Source organism: Morone saxatilis, unplaced genomic scaffold, assembly GCF_004916995.1.
Source record: "Morone saxatilis isolate NCDOM2014 unplaced genomic scaffold, NCSU_SB_2.0 Contig9, whole genome shotgun sequence".
NCBI lineage: Eukaryota > Metazoa > Chordata > Actinopteri > Moronidae > Morone > Morone saxatilis.
The window spans coordinates 22565788-22580558 of record NW_023340268.1 but is presented as its reverse complement, the minus strand read 5'-3'; the positions used below and the strand labels follow the sequence as shown (position 1 = coordinate 22580558).

Genomic DNA, 14771 nt, shown 5'->3' with positions numbered 1-14771 from the left:
CTCTGAGCCACAGCCGCCCAATGTGGTGGACATGTGGGGAGGGATTATCTGCCCATCCATGATAACACTGTATATCTGCCATCTGCATCACCTCAGTGGCTGTGGCTGAGAGGAAGAGCGGGTTGCCCACTAAGAATGTTGTTGGTTCCTCCTCCTGCCACGTGTCAGACAGTAATCCTGAGAAGATACGAACCCCAAAGCTCCCGATGCTGTGCATCGGTGTGTGAATATGTATAGCGCAGGTTACAGGTGATTTCTTTATTGATTCTGTGTTATATTGATGCAGCTGGTAATAGACTATAATGATTAGAGAGGATGCTTTCAGTCATTTTAAACATTTCGACGTGTTTCAAAGTCACTGAAGCAAATATCATTAAGCAGCAAAACTTAAAAACTGTGCTGTGGCTCAGAGGCAGAGCGGTTCGTCCCCTAATCAGAAGGTTGTTGGTTCGATCGCCTGGTGCCACGTGTCGAAGTATCCTTGAGCAAAATACTGAACCCCAAATTGCTCCTGGAAACAAGATTTATCAGGAGATTGCTGTATGTGGGAACTTCTGGAGGTGTAAAATACCTTGTGCGTAAATGCGCAGAGCGTCTCTTAATGGGGAGAAACTTCTAAATAATTCAGCCTTCGCTTCACGTGACATAAGAAAAGGATGTCTCAATTCTCTAAAAACATATTTCCTCATTCCTCCTTTCCTTCTTGTTTCCACGTGAGGATGGAGGAGGAAACGTGCATGCAATTAAGTGTCATTAAACACACCCACAGTCAGACGGCTTCTGTTATTTAAATCAGTAACCATCATACGCGATCCTGCTTATTTCTACACTGAAACACTCCAGGTTTTGTTTTGTTTTTTCCTACAGAGGGAGCGGGTCCACAATGTTGAACCGCCATGTTTCTATAGTAGCCCAAGCTAGTTTTGCTGGGCTCAGGACTGACTCAGGAGGTAGAGCGGGTCATCCATTAATCAGAAAGTTAGCAGTTAAATGCCTGGCTCCTTCTGCTGCAATGTCCTTAAGCAAGATACTGAACCCCAAATTGCTCCTGATGCCTGTATCAGTGTGTGAATGTAAATGAATGAATTAGTTTCTGTTTGTGATGCCTCTGCCATCTCTGAATTCATGACTGTTTGTGAAAGGGTGAATGTGGCATGTAGTGTACAGCACTTTGAGTGGCTGGAAGACTAGGAAGGTGCTATACAAGTGCAGTCCATTTACCATAATTCAGCAGCACATACTCTCTGTAGTCTCCATGTTGTTTCCACAGTATGACTTCAAGCACGATGTCCTTCCCAATATGGGAAATGAGACCATATGAGGAGCACGTGATTGCAGCATAAGTTACAATATGTGACACCATGTGACCAACTAAACTCCGTAGTCATGTAGAACAGCAGAGTCAGTAACTGTGGGTGAAAACCTTGTGTTTGCTGACCTCCAGTGGCTGAAGTTAGTCTGTAGAAGTTTGTCTCTATTTGAAAGCTTACACTGAGGAGAAACAGGGAGAGGGGGAGAGGGAGAGAGAAGGGTGACATGCAGCACAGGGTCTTTGGTGAGATGGGCGTAGCTGTTACATGTGTGTTCCTAGACTACTGGGGCACTAGGACGACCCAAGATTTTGTTTTTAATAAATGTTGTGTTGGCCAAACCAGAGACAATACCTAATTGTGTTTTAGACAGTTGGTGTGAATCTCACTCTGATAGTGTAGGTATCCCTATTTATTAAAGCTGCAGTATAAAAGTTTTATAAAAAATAACTTTTTGTCATATTTGTTGAAACGTTTACTATATCCTGACAGTAGTACATGAGACAGTAGTACATTCCCAGGTTGTCAAATACAGACGCTTTTGGGACTCAACAATCAACTATCTTCAAAACACCAGCCCAACGTGTCTTTCTATCTTTCTCAGATCGGTTGTTTTCGTTTAGACCTGGTGGTCTAGGAGGAGCCGGAGGAGCCAGAGGAACCTGATTTGTTCAGTTTATCTGTCTCATGTACTACTGTCAGAACCAAGTGTAAATGTCACCCATTGGTTTGTGTAGTACTGTTTTGAAGGCTTGAGTTTGGTGTTATGGCCATCGCCATGACAGTAAGACAGACCCAACGGCTGTCTCATGTACTAGTGTCAGGACAGTCAGCAATAATGACAAAACTATATTTTCAAAGTTACTAACTGGAGCTTTAAATGGATAGTTTGGGTTTTTTGAAGTGGGGTTGTATGAGGTACTTCTCCACAGTCAGTACATTACCTGCAGTAGATATACCCCTGCAGTTGCTCTCATTGGCTGCACAGTTTCGACTCGTCTATAACAGGAAACAATGGCGGCTCGCCTGTTCACACACAATCTCGTATTCCAGGTAAACAGTACACTAAAATATGTTTCTCAAATGATTTTTGGTGAGAAATAGCCAACACAGTAACAGAATCTGGATCCATATTTGATCAGCACTGCCTAGTTTGACAGTTTGATCTGAGTTTTGTGCGTTGAGCTGGACGGACTCACTATAAGCATACCCTGCTTTATGGTGCTATTTACTCTAAAATGGGACATCTATTTACTGAATGAACATCATGCTGTATGGAAGAAACTGAAACTGGAGACTGAGACCATAAACTCATTAGGAAACTGTTTACTGAGCTCAAATAGGTCTGAGCTAGTGAGATTGCTGTTGTGTCATTTACAGAGTGACATGAGACCGCCTGTCTGAACGTGTTAAGAATGTAAAGGGGGTCTTGAAGCATATGTGCTAACAGAACTGTGTTCCCTGTCCAGGCTCCATCTCCCAAAGCAGCTGCAGAGGACAGTGTTCGTCTGATGAAGGAACTCTACCTATTTGATGTCCTCCGTGCTGATCGCACAACTGCTGCACACGGGTATCATCTTTCACTTCACCTCTGCCCTCACTAAAGAATTCAGGCTGGGTACACACTGCAGTGTGTCCGTGAAACTAAAACCAGCAAAAGACATGAATCCGTGTATCATTCCCTCTTTTTATATTCGATATAGATTCCAAAATCTGGGTGGTGTTCTATATTTATGAATCCAACACAGAAAAACAAATAACTGCTTTTTTTCGCATTTATGCTCAAATCAAAAACAGGAAATGAAAGAACGAGTTTGATTTCAATATTTAATGTGTCCCATTTGTCTGACCAAGGAAGGCTACTGACTTTGTGTGTTGAACTTGATGCTTGCCTGCACTCAGGTTAATGGCAGCACCTGATTCAATGTATTAATATGAGCTTGAACCTGAACAGAAATGTTTTTTTTTTTTTTTTCCTTATCAAAGTATTTTGGAAATAAAAATGAGGCTGAATTTCCAGCCACACAATGTAACTGTGCATACTGGGACAAGATAGGACTAAATGGTAAATAGTTCTTAATAGGACTTCTGTGATCCTAAAACGCCCATCAACCATATGTGCTGCTATTATCAGGACTGATACATACACATGGTACAACTCTTCTGTATACACTGTCACTTTACTTTTACACAGATTCATCTTTCTCATATATTCATATAATGTATCCTAAAAATGCCAGCGAAACGCAGAAGCAGCACATTTAGTACTACACTTTGTAAAACTCCATCTGTACATAGTTATCGAATACGTGTGTAGTGTATATTTACTGCAATCATACATATATAGTATCAATATAGTGATAACTTCCAGTATTGCAATGTATATTATGAGTCTGAACAAACATGGATGTAAACTGCATCTTTCCTGTATCGCAGAGGCATACAACCACGGAACAGTAATTCTAGTTTTTGTACTTTTGTTTCGTGAATCAGTTATTTAATTGGGGAGAAAAACGATGCATTATTGGGCTTGCAATAGAAATTGTACTAAGTAATTAATATTGTGCTCATTCCCTCAGGAATGTTAATTTTCAGTAGTCTGAAAGGTGTTCAGATCTTTTTACCACTAAAAGGTAAGTCCTTTATGAGAGGAGAAAGATAAAATGGTCAACAGCAACATGACTGAGGAGCATCAGTGGTGAAATGAATAATGCATTATAATTGGAGCAAAATGTGATTAATTAAACCTCAATAATGAGGCTGGAGATCTGCAGAAATGAATGCCACCAAATCAGTAAGGTTAATATTGCTTTTTATATGAGCAAATCAATTAAAAATAAAGGCACCCAATGATGAACACTAATAATTGATAGTAATGGAGCTATTAACCATTTTATACAGTGCCAGTGGATGAATAACATATAGGGAGTCCTGCAATCATCCTGCCTCTTCACTTTCAGCGTATGTTTGCATCGGCAAAAATCTGGCGATACGTCATAACGTATCGTAACCCCTGTATCGTGATACATATATCACGATACAGGGGTTACGATTCAATATATTGCGATACTGTAAACGGTGATATATTATGATTTAAAAAAAATAAATAAAAAGTTAATATCACTGCTATTGATACAGTATTTTTGATAATTATATATATCTCACAAAACCGAAATATTACGATGTGATATTATATACTTTCTTACACCCCCTAATCATTTGATGAATTCTGGTCTTTAGTTGTTGCTCTGATGTTCCTTTTTTTTAATCCTCCAGTCTGGAACTCAGAGTGCCTTTCCTGGACCACAGATTCACAGCGTACTACCTTTCTCTGCCTGAGGAGATGAGGGTTCCTAAGGTCAGTGGATGTGTACAGCTGTTGCATTAATTTCACTGTCCATAAAATGACGGGATGTTTGGAGGCGGTGTTTTAGCGTGGCTTTGTAATGATAGTGTTGAATGTCATGTGTGAGCAGAACGGCGTTGAAAAGCATCTTCTGAGGGACTCCTTCAAAGGTCTCAACTTGATCCCTGATGAGATCCTGTGGAGGCGCAAAGAGGCCTTCAGTGACGGTATGATGTCTGAGAAGAAGTCCTGGTACACCTGTTTGCAGGACCACCTAGAGTCTATGGTACGTGTTACTGCAGAACCAAGACCTGTAAAAAAAATTCAATAATTTAAATATATATATTTGAACAGCCGCCTGTTAAACAATAACGGAAAAGCGGTACTGATTCGAATGTGTCAGAACAACGAGCAAGGAGACTGAACTGAGTTAATGTTTTTTAACAAAGTGTAACATCACACAGGTCTCATTCCTGATCAGTTCTCTATGAGGAGTTTGTTCACAGTGTGTGAAAATCGCCAAAAATTACTACTTAATTAAAAATGTCTTACTACGACTTACTGTTGAGTTCAGGGTTGGGTCCAGGTGGCCTTTTTGTTTGTCTGTCTGTGTACGTGTGTGTATTGATTTTCATACATAACATGAAACGTGCATCGGGGCTACATTTAGAGGGCACTGTCGAGCCATTTTACCATGCCCAGGTGTAAGACCTCTATCTTACATACATGTACATTTTCGCCACAGGTAAATTTTGTGCCGTGTTTCATGAGTTTTGAAATATGTTTTGCAGCTGCCAAAAATGCAATCCTTTGGTAGAAAAATAAGAATTCCTTACATATCTCAGTCCAACACATGTATTCCAGTATATTTGAAGGGACACTGAAACACCTCTGTGGTCCTTCATTGTCTGACCTGGCCTCTATCTTCTCTCAGGTGAATGATGACCAGATGGAGAAGGCTTGTAAGACATTCCCTCACAACCCTCCATGCACCAAAGAGTCCTACTACTTCAGACAGGTGTTTGAGAAGCACTACCCAGGCCGGGCTAAGTGGCTCTCCCATTACTGGATGCCACGATGGATCAACGCCACCGACCCATCGGCTCGGACCCTGTGTATCTACAAACCTGATAAAGATCAATGAGCAGCTCTGGAACAGCTGTGTGTGTGTCAGTCAACAATATGTTGGTCTTCTTAAAACATTCTGTGTCATACTTTACTTTGTTCAACTCAGATTAAAAATAGTTGAGGTTTTGTGAAGTGGGGTTGTATGAGGTACTTATCCATAGTCGCTGTATTGCCTGCAGTAAAAAACCTTATTTTAGCCAGATAATCTGTGAAACAATCAGGTTCCTCTGTCTCCTCCTAGTGCTGCTAATGGTATTTGCAAGAATCTTCCGGGCCTGGATGAAAACAACCAATCAATGCAAAGAAAGATAGGTGATTGTTGAGTCTCCTTCCCGTGTCGTCAAATACAGAAGCTCTGGGACCCTGGAAATAAGACTCAACAATCGACTATCTTCAAACTTCCAACCCAAAGCGTCTTTATTTCTTTCTTGGCTCTGATTGGTTGTTTTCGTTGCAGCCCAGTAGATTTTTGCAAATACCATTAGGAGCACTAGGAGGAGCCAGAGGAACTTGATTTTTTCACAGATTATCTGTTTTATGTACTACTGTCAGAACACACTTCAAATCAGTCACCCTTTTACAGCTAAATCATCAACGTCTGACAAAGACCAGCTAACACTTACTCAGCCATTTTACAAAGCACACAATTAGTTACTAGTTGTGTTCCCTACTTTCCAGGCAGCCATTAGTTAAAGTTAATTTCATGACTCAGAGATGAAAATGAACTTGCAGGGATTTGAAAGTTGTTTGAGAAAGCTGATCCATCACAGTGAACACCATCATCTTTTGGGCACTATGATATATTAATATATATTTGAGGGGCATGTCTGTGAAGCCTCAGCCAACTAAAACATTCTGAGCCTGAGCTTTAGTGTCATGGATTACATGCTGTTACACTGCTTTCCTTGTTGTGTCAATATTTTATTTTCAAAGGCACAAAAATGATCAGTAACCAATCTAAAAAACAATGGGCCTTGAACGCCACATCCATCTTGTCATGTTACAGAACCATGTAAGGTTACCCTTTTAGATATGGTGGCCTCATAAATGACCGTAGACATGATGATAAATATATTTTAATAGCTTCATACTGATCCTTCAACTTATCTAAATTAGATGTCTATTTGGGAGATATATTTTCTCATGTTTCTATGTAGGTTTAGGGTGTAACCTCTAACGGATTACTGTATTCAGAGCTGTTAACACCAAAAAGGTTGATGCTCCAGCTTGTTGACTAGTATCTTATGCAATTTGTGTGAAAGACATCTTACAGTTTCTCACGAATGGAGGTGACTCAGTGAGTGAAGCTGGCATTAGGGTTTCATGCTGATTAATGACACCTCTGCTGTTCTTCACTGGGAACTAGATGTTCGGTTAGGACTGGCTATGCAAGTGTGTGGCACAGGCACATCATGTTAAAGCTGCAGGTAACTTTCATAAAAATAACTTTTTGTCATAATTGCTGAAACTTTTACTATATTCTGACAGTAGACCATGATGGCCAGACCATGATCTGTGGGGGGAACAATCAATCGGAGCCAAGAAAGTTATAGATACTTTGGGTTGGAAGTTTGAAGACATTTGACTGAGTGTCATTCCCAGGGTGCCAAGGAGTGTTTATTTCAATCCCTGAGAATGAGACTCAAAAATCAGCTATCTTTCTTGGCTCTGATTGGTTGGTCTCATTAGTAGCACTAGGAGGAGACAGAGGAACCTGATTTTTTCACATATCTGTCTCATGTGCTACTGTCAGGATATAGTGAAAGTTTCAGCAAATATGACAAGTTATTTTCATAACTTACCTACTGCAGTTTTAAGTTAGGCTTGAGCGATAGGGTATTTCGCTCAACCCTAGTTGGAGTGTGGAGATGTGAACTACAGGAAATGGATGCCTGACAATATATTGCAATTCAGTAACCGGTAAGCATTGAACCTTGAGGATCATTTGAACATAGTGAGCTTCATAGTTGTGAATAATTTATTGCAACTCTGTTTTATTGGATTGCATTATATTTTTAGTTTTTTTGTCCATGATCTGCCTAACTAGATTTTTCCGTATTGTTGGAGTTTCGTACTAATCGCTGCTAAAATAAATTCACCTCTTGGAACTGGAGTGGTTTGTCAGTGTGTAGTACCTCTGTTGTCCAACGGAGTGCGCTCTTACCTCACTTTTTCAGATGCTCTGAACACCACGAGGTTTTTTTTTTTCACAAGGAATTCACAACTTGCAAGCTGAAGTTGAACCAGTAAAGAAAATAATTTTAATATTACACACAGGTATCCTGTCATACTGCACCATATGTGCAGGTGGAGAACATGACAGCTCTTCTAAAGTCAGTTGAAAGTCAAAAGGAGAACCAGTGTGTTATTTATAGAACAATCAGTTGCAATTAAACAGTTATGAGGCACTATACAGAGACTTTGGCAGTGCAATTTTCAGCATACCCCAGGGTATAGCTTTGCATTGATGGTCCACAACAACAGTTCGTCTTTTGTAGCACGGCAGATGGTGGAAAACGCTCACAGAAAACACTAACATTGATAATGACACCATTCCCCCTCCTGATCCACCTTCTGCTGGGACGAATGAAACTGGCACAGATACAGCACTGCTACATCACTACAATGTGGAAACAGAATCATTTTATTTGACTAACAGCTACACACAGTTTCTGAGAAAACAAAAGCAGCGTCGGGCACCCCTCCCGTGGATGAGGAATGGCTAGATGAGAAGCAGGCAGGAGAGGAGGTGATTGCTCAGCGGCGCTTGTCGTACGTCTGTATTGTGCTCCACTCATAGGGCTCTGCAGAGGGAGACAGCTCGTTAGCTTAAGCACACATTTTGCCCTTTTATTACTTTCAGAAATAAAGTGAGAACCATGAGGTGCAGCTTAACTTGAATTGAGCTCACCTGGCTCCTCTTGGCTTCTTTTCCCCATCAGTCCGACAAAGGAGTTGACTTTATGCCCTTAAAAGAAAACATATTTTAAATTGAGACCAGTTTGTAGTAGCTAACTGCAAACAGTGCCGTAGCAACCTCTCAGACAAAAGCTACTGTTGAATGGTCTGAACAGATTTTACTGATTGCTTTTTCTTACTATAATTGACTCCCTGGTGAAGATATACACACATTTATATGTAAAGCTGCAGTAGGTCATTTTTATAAAAATATTTTTTGTCATATTTTCCTAAACTTTAACTATATCCTGACAGTAGAACATGAGACAGATAATATGAAAACAACCAATCAGCGGTGAGAATAGTTAGTTGACTGTTCCCATTTCCAGGGTGTCAAATACAGACGATTTGGCACTGTGGGATTGAGACTCAACAATCAACTATCTTCAAGCCTCCCACACAAAGCATCGTTCTATCTTTCTCCGTTCTGATTGGTTGTTTTTGTTCAGGCCCAGTGGATTATTACAAATACCATTAGGAGCACTAGGAGGAACCAGAGGAACCTGATTTTTTTACAGAGTATCTGTCACATGTACTACTGTCAGGATATAGTGAAAGTTTTAGCAAATATGACAGAAAGTTTCCTACTGCATATTTGTTTATCATATTAAAAAAAACCTCACATTTTAAGACATTTAGTCCGGTGTTTCTTAAGCTTTTTGGCTTGTGACTCATTAAAACGAAGCTCTGGAAGGGATGTGTATCGTGCAGGCTGTGACCACTTTAACCAGCAAGTCATTATTCCTGATCAAGCCTAAGAGGTCATTTTTCACAAGAACAAAAAGTAGATTCATCTCAAGCCTGAAGAAATAAACCTAATTTTGTGCATCACAAATCTTTTTCTTCTCACATCTTTGTGTGTGAGTGCAGAATATACTCTTTCTCAGTACGATGTCCCCTGACAGTATAGTGTGGATGTGACCATGGTGTCCTTCGTGGTAGCTATGGCCCTGATAGAGACACATTTCACTGCTTTAACCTCAGCTCTGTGGAACCAAACTTAACTCAGTAAGACACTGGGACCTGTGTTTGCAGTGGTCAGGGTTCCCACTCGTCCTGGAAAACCCGGAAATTGATTAAAAAAATTAAAAATCAGATCTGTAAACCAAGATAAATTCTACTTGATAATGTAAACTGTTACTTATGGCCAAATGAATGTTACAATGAGTGGAAAACTCTGTAGTCAATTCACCAGAGACCGCAGCGGAAAAATCGGCCAAGTGCGTCACACAAGTGAGCTAACGTGGAGTGCCCCATAAACACTGACCCCCTACAATAAAAACTCCTGAAAAAGGTCCTGGAAAATGATTTCTTAAAGAGTGGGAACCCTGCAGATGTGACAGACAGTTGCATGGAGACTGACTGGGGCACCTGTCAATCACAGTAATGGACTTTAATGTGATCATGAGGAGGGGGAGTGGGTGTATATTGGATTGGGGGGTTATAAAACTATAGTGAGCCCAGGGGGGATATCTTACATTACAAACATCAATATTTGCATTAGTCTGATGAGAGTTGATCCTACATATATAAAAAAGTGGAGGAAGCTGACTCTTGTCTCTCCACTGATTTGTCCCTTTGTGTGAGAGTGTATTGGCAGAATACATTCTGGTTCAGAGTAAAGGGAGAAACGCGGAGCAACCACTATCCATCACAAGCGTAAACAATCCAATTTAACTCTCACATGTCCTTGGGGCATTGATCCCAGCACTCTCCCTCTCCCCTAATGATGACTGACTTCTAGCCATGCCTCCATAAGAGGAATAAATTAGATGTATACTTACTTGCGCTGTGTTGCATCACTGAGTGGGTGACTAATTTAGACCAAAAAAAAAACCTGACAGAGAAAAGGGAAAATCCCCTCCTCCTCAGTCCTTTTCCATTGCTCCTTATCTCTTTCCTCTTTGTCACACACAGATTCCAGACCACCCTCTTTACTGACAAATTAATGTGGTCCGGTGTTCAAAAGAAAAGCAAAAAATGTACAAAATCAATGAATTAAACCCTGTGAGACGGTGTGCTCATCCACTCCTTCTTAACCGCTGGCATAAACTCCATTAACAAGACTGTGGGCAAAACATGAGAGGATTTGCTTTCTTCCCCATTGTGCTTCACTGTTCTGTGATTTTGGAACGGAGCGTCGAAAACCAAATGGCTCAACCCATCACTCCTTTAATGTAGTTTATTGCAACATTCTGGGATAAATATGCCACGCGCCCCCTAAAACACCTGCTGGCTCCATGCTTTTTACTGCCGCTAATGTCAGTCACACAACAACCTGCGTCTGATGTTGACAGATGTGGCTCTTCTCCTATATGAGGCAATCTGCATAGAAATCAGAGAGTTTTAGTATCATGATACAGAGCAGCTTTGTGGCAAAGCACTTTACAGCATTCAGTGTGTGTATAGAGGGTTTATGTTAAGTGTGAGACACAGAAGCAGGGGCGTAGCTACCACCGAGGACACTGATGTCATGTTCTCCCTATTCCTTCTAGAAAGATTACATTCAAAGAGTACATTCTACACGTTTTATATGAATTTTATATGTTCTTTTTGGTCTCTGGGCGGTGAGGGGGGGGCCTCATGGACTGGCAGAGGCATTGGAGAACTTTTTAAACCCATAAAAGCACAGATATTATTATGCATTCAGATCCCCCTGACTTTTGAGGAAAATTTAATAACAAGTGAATGTAACATTAACAAAACTGACAATTGGGCGCCCGGTTAGCTCAGTCGATAGAGGGCCCGGGTTCAGACTCCGACCTTGCGGCCCTGTTGGCTGCATGCTCGTCCCCTCCTGTTCTCTCTCTGACCACCCTTTCTGTCTCTCCAGCTATCTCTATCAAATAAAGGCATAAAAGGCCAAAAAAAAAAAAGACTGACAATCCCTTGTTTGCCTAAGTTGTGTATTTATCCAAGCGATTTTGCTGCTATGAAGAATGACCTGGCATTAATAGGCTCTTACAAGTTAAAGGAGGGATAGCTACAGGCTGGGAAAATGTCAACCAACCAAGTGTAAATCCATACTACACTAATATGATACTTACTTTTGTGGGTGATCTGTGCGTTTGCTGTGGGAGGAAAGAGAGGGGTTTTAAAAACAGATCTGCGGAGGGAGAGAAAAGCTGTGCGTGGTGCCGAGAAGGAGCTCTCACCCATGGAGCGTTTCCCCATCAGGCCGATGAACTGATGCGGCCGCGGCTTTCTCGTCATCCTCAGGAGGATTTCTCTGAATGGGTCGTTGGAGAGCCAGCCGTCCTGAGGGGGGAGGGGGGGGATCTCAATCAGTGTTTGTAGAGACAAGTATGACTGCATAGATCCCCAACATTTTAGGGAAAATCAGGCAATAACTGCTAAAAAAAGAACATTTCCTGAATACATCTTAATTTGTCGATTGTAGTAGGGTATAACATTCATATATACATTTAGTATAAACCAGCCCTCACACACGCACACACACACACACACACACACAAGCTACACTGAGTAATAATCCATATAAGGCTTGAATTTTGAACTTTCATTATGTTAATGTTTCTATTTCCATCCCAGGATGCATTAGTCTGAGACGTGGACCTGGGGGCCACTAATGTCTCGCACACTGGGCTGTAATGATTTATTGTAGCCTCATTCATCTGCAGAATGGGCCCCAGCCTACAGTAGAGTTTAGGCTACTGGCACGTTTCCAACTGCCAATGTCAAACACAGGACGTGAGTATCATGTCAATGGAGATGGTCTCCAAGCCCGAGCACAGTGAGCACTTAAGGCTTCATTTCATTTCCCCCTGCTGGCTGCTCCAACCACTGCAACACTCTCCATCTTCGTGTCCTTAAGAGTCCTTATTTCTTATTTTCTTTGGAAACAAGTGTAGAATATTTCATTGATATCCTGCTAATGAATTTGCCTTTGCTATATGCTGCATGTCCCTGCACTGGCACTCCTCTGGGAAGATTCATGAACCTGCGCTGAGAACAGCTGAGAACAATTATCTCACACTGCTGGTTTCTGGATTGAGGACTGTTTCTTGTACCCACCTTTCAAAGTAATTTCCCCACGGGGATTATTAAAGTATTTCTGATTCTGATTCTGAGGAAGCCCAGGAACTGGAAGCAGTCTGCTAGCAGGTTGGACTGCTGTTCAGAGGGAACTGGTGTCAGCTGACGTGGCGGCAAAGTGCGACACTGTGCATATGTTAGTGGCAGGGATGCACAATGATGATCAGGGCAGATAAATCTGATCAGCTGATAGTGGGACGTTTATATTTGTATTATTCTGATAATGAAATAAGTAATAATAATTTATTTTGGATTCTTATGCAAAATGATTCATAGGCTTTATGGTCTATGAAAACCAAAATATGTTTGTGAAGTTTACTAAAAAGAAGAAATGAACATTTGATGAGTCAGAACTGTTGTTTGTTAACAATAGTGATGTTAGAACAGATATGGAATATTAAATCCATTTTTGCTCACTACATCTCAGCCTTTCTTTACCTAAAGTTTATCAAATCTACAGGTTATGAACTTCTTTTTAAAATGCAAAAATGTTATCGGTTGTCTTTTCGGTGATAAAGACGATAAATTATCGTATCAGCATAAAAAAATCCATATCGTGCATCCCTAGTTAATAGTCTAGCCTAATCTGTTTGTACTAATGAATCATTCAAACTTGTGTTTAATGGAGAGAGCAATGAATGACATCTTAAAGAGTCCGAAAACATCTGGATGAATGTTTCTAAGGAGCTGATATTATAACATACTTATTAGGGGCTTCATACTGTGATTATTTAGACAGATATTGCGGTTGTAGTATGATTCACGATTATTGGGAATGATCATTTTGTCATCACAGATTTCATTTTCACAAAAAAAACAAACCCTAATGAAATCATGATGATGTGACATTTGTTGGGTCTGTACCACCTCTGCAGGGTACTTCATTAGCCTATAATGCTGTTAAACATATTGCAGCTTACGTGATTTGTATATTGCGATTCCGATAATATTGCAATGAATTGTAATACTACCAACACGCCTTATTATCTCATCATTATGGGTTATTGTTCAACTCTGTAGAGAAAGGCAAAGCTGTTGACAGATCTATGATGTATGTTAGTAGCAAACGGTATCATTTAAGGCTTAACTATTAACTAACATATTTTTTACTTTTATCACACACACTTACATTTTTGCTCTTTCATATGTGGGTTAAACAAGCTGACAGTAGTAGGCTGCAACTTTCCTCCAGAATAAAAGAAACAACTGCTGCTTTTGCCTCTGACAAGAACACATTAGTTAGTAATAAATGCCACTTATGACAGACTAACTCTAGAATATGGGCTAAATAAAGCCGTGCTGTGGACTACCTGAATCTGATTACTGCTCGTCCAGTAGTCAGCGTCTTCTTTTGGGTCGTTTTCCTCGCAGAAAACTTGGGCGACGGCGAAAAAAGCCATTAAAACAGGTAAAAGCAGCAACTTCATGATGCCAGACCTGCTTTTAGATTCACTTAGACGTAGAGTTGTATTAAAATAACGGCCGATAATCAACTTCAGAACAAAAACACAAACGAGTACGTTTTTGAGGCGCGAGCAGCGGCTGTACTGTGCGTCTTTTCTCTGAGCTCAACAGTAGTCCATAGTGCGTGCGTGCGTGCGTCAAAGCGCTGTGTCGGGCTCCCGCCAAATGTCTCCGAAGCTCTCCGCGCGCTCGCTCTGCAGCCTCTGCGGTCTTCGGTCTCGTGCGTCCTGCTGTCCAGTGAGCCTCGCGTGCGCTCCTATATAGCAGCTTCTGCGGCGCTGATTGGTAACGCCGTTACAGTAGTGTGATTACTCGCGGCCAGTCACGAGTATTAGAGTAATAATCTAGTTCCCAGTCCAAGCACTTCACGGATTGTAAAGGATGTGCGTCACCGGTGTGAGTCTAAATGCGATCTGCGTTGGTCATAAACATTGATAAAGTGGTTATGACACCATAACCTACTAAATCTACATATAAAGTCTGTGTGGTCAACTTCTGTGTGGTATTTA

General features: G+C 40.9%; 2 protein-coding genes across 2 annotated transcripts in view; one reads left to right on the top strand and one right to left on the bottom strand.

Annotated features, from left to right (window-relative positions):
- Positions 1 to 7897, top strand: part of asns (asparagine synthetase) — a gene marked incomplete at its 5' end in the record, with an annotated part of 13822 nt that extends 5925 nt beyond the window's left edge. Inside the window, 4 exon segments of the mRNA XM_035680969.1 lie at positions 2780 to 2880; positions 4587 to 4668; positions 4787 to 4942; positions 5591 to 7897. Coding sequence (XP_035536862.1) covers positions 2780 to 2880; positions 4587 to 4668; positions 4787 to 4942; positions 5591 to 5800 — 549 coding nt within the window.
- On the bottom strand, positions 7804 to 14478 carry tac1 (tachykinin precursor 1). Its single transcript, XM_035680972.1, has 5 exons — positions 14109 to 14478; positions 11898 to 12000; positions 11790 to 11813; positions 8696 to 8752; positions 7804 to 8588 (listed from the first exon to the last, which is right to left on the bottom strand). The coding sequence occupies exons 1-5, from the start codon at positions 14223 to 14225 to the stop codon at positions 8542 to 8544; spliced, it is 348 nt and encodes a 115-aa protein (XP_035536865.1). The 5' UTR covers positions 14226 to 14478; the 3' UTR covers positions 7804 to 8541.
- Between the last annotated feature and the right edge of the window lie 293 nt (positions 14479 to 14771).

Coding starts and splice junctions, on each gene's coding strand:
- tac1 (XM_035680972.1), bottom strand. CDS start 14,225: ATGAAGTTGCTGCTTTTACCTGTTTTAATGGCTTTTTTCGCCGTCGCC. Junction 12,001..14,108: donor CGAGCAGTAATCAGATTCAG/GTAGTCCACAGC, acceptor CTCCCCCCTCAG/GACGGCTGGCTCTCCAACGA. Junction 11,814..11,897: donor GATGGGGAAACGCTCCATGG/GTGAGAGCTCCT, acceptor TTCCTCCCACAG/CAAACGCACAGATCACCCAC.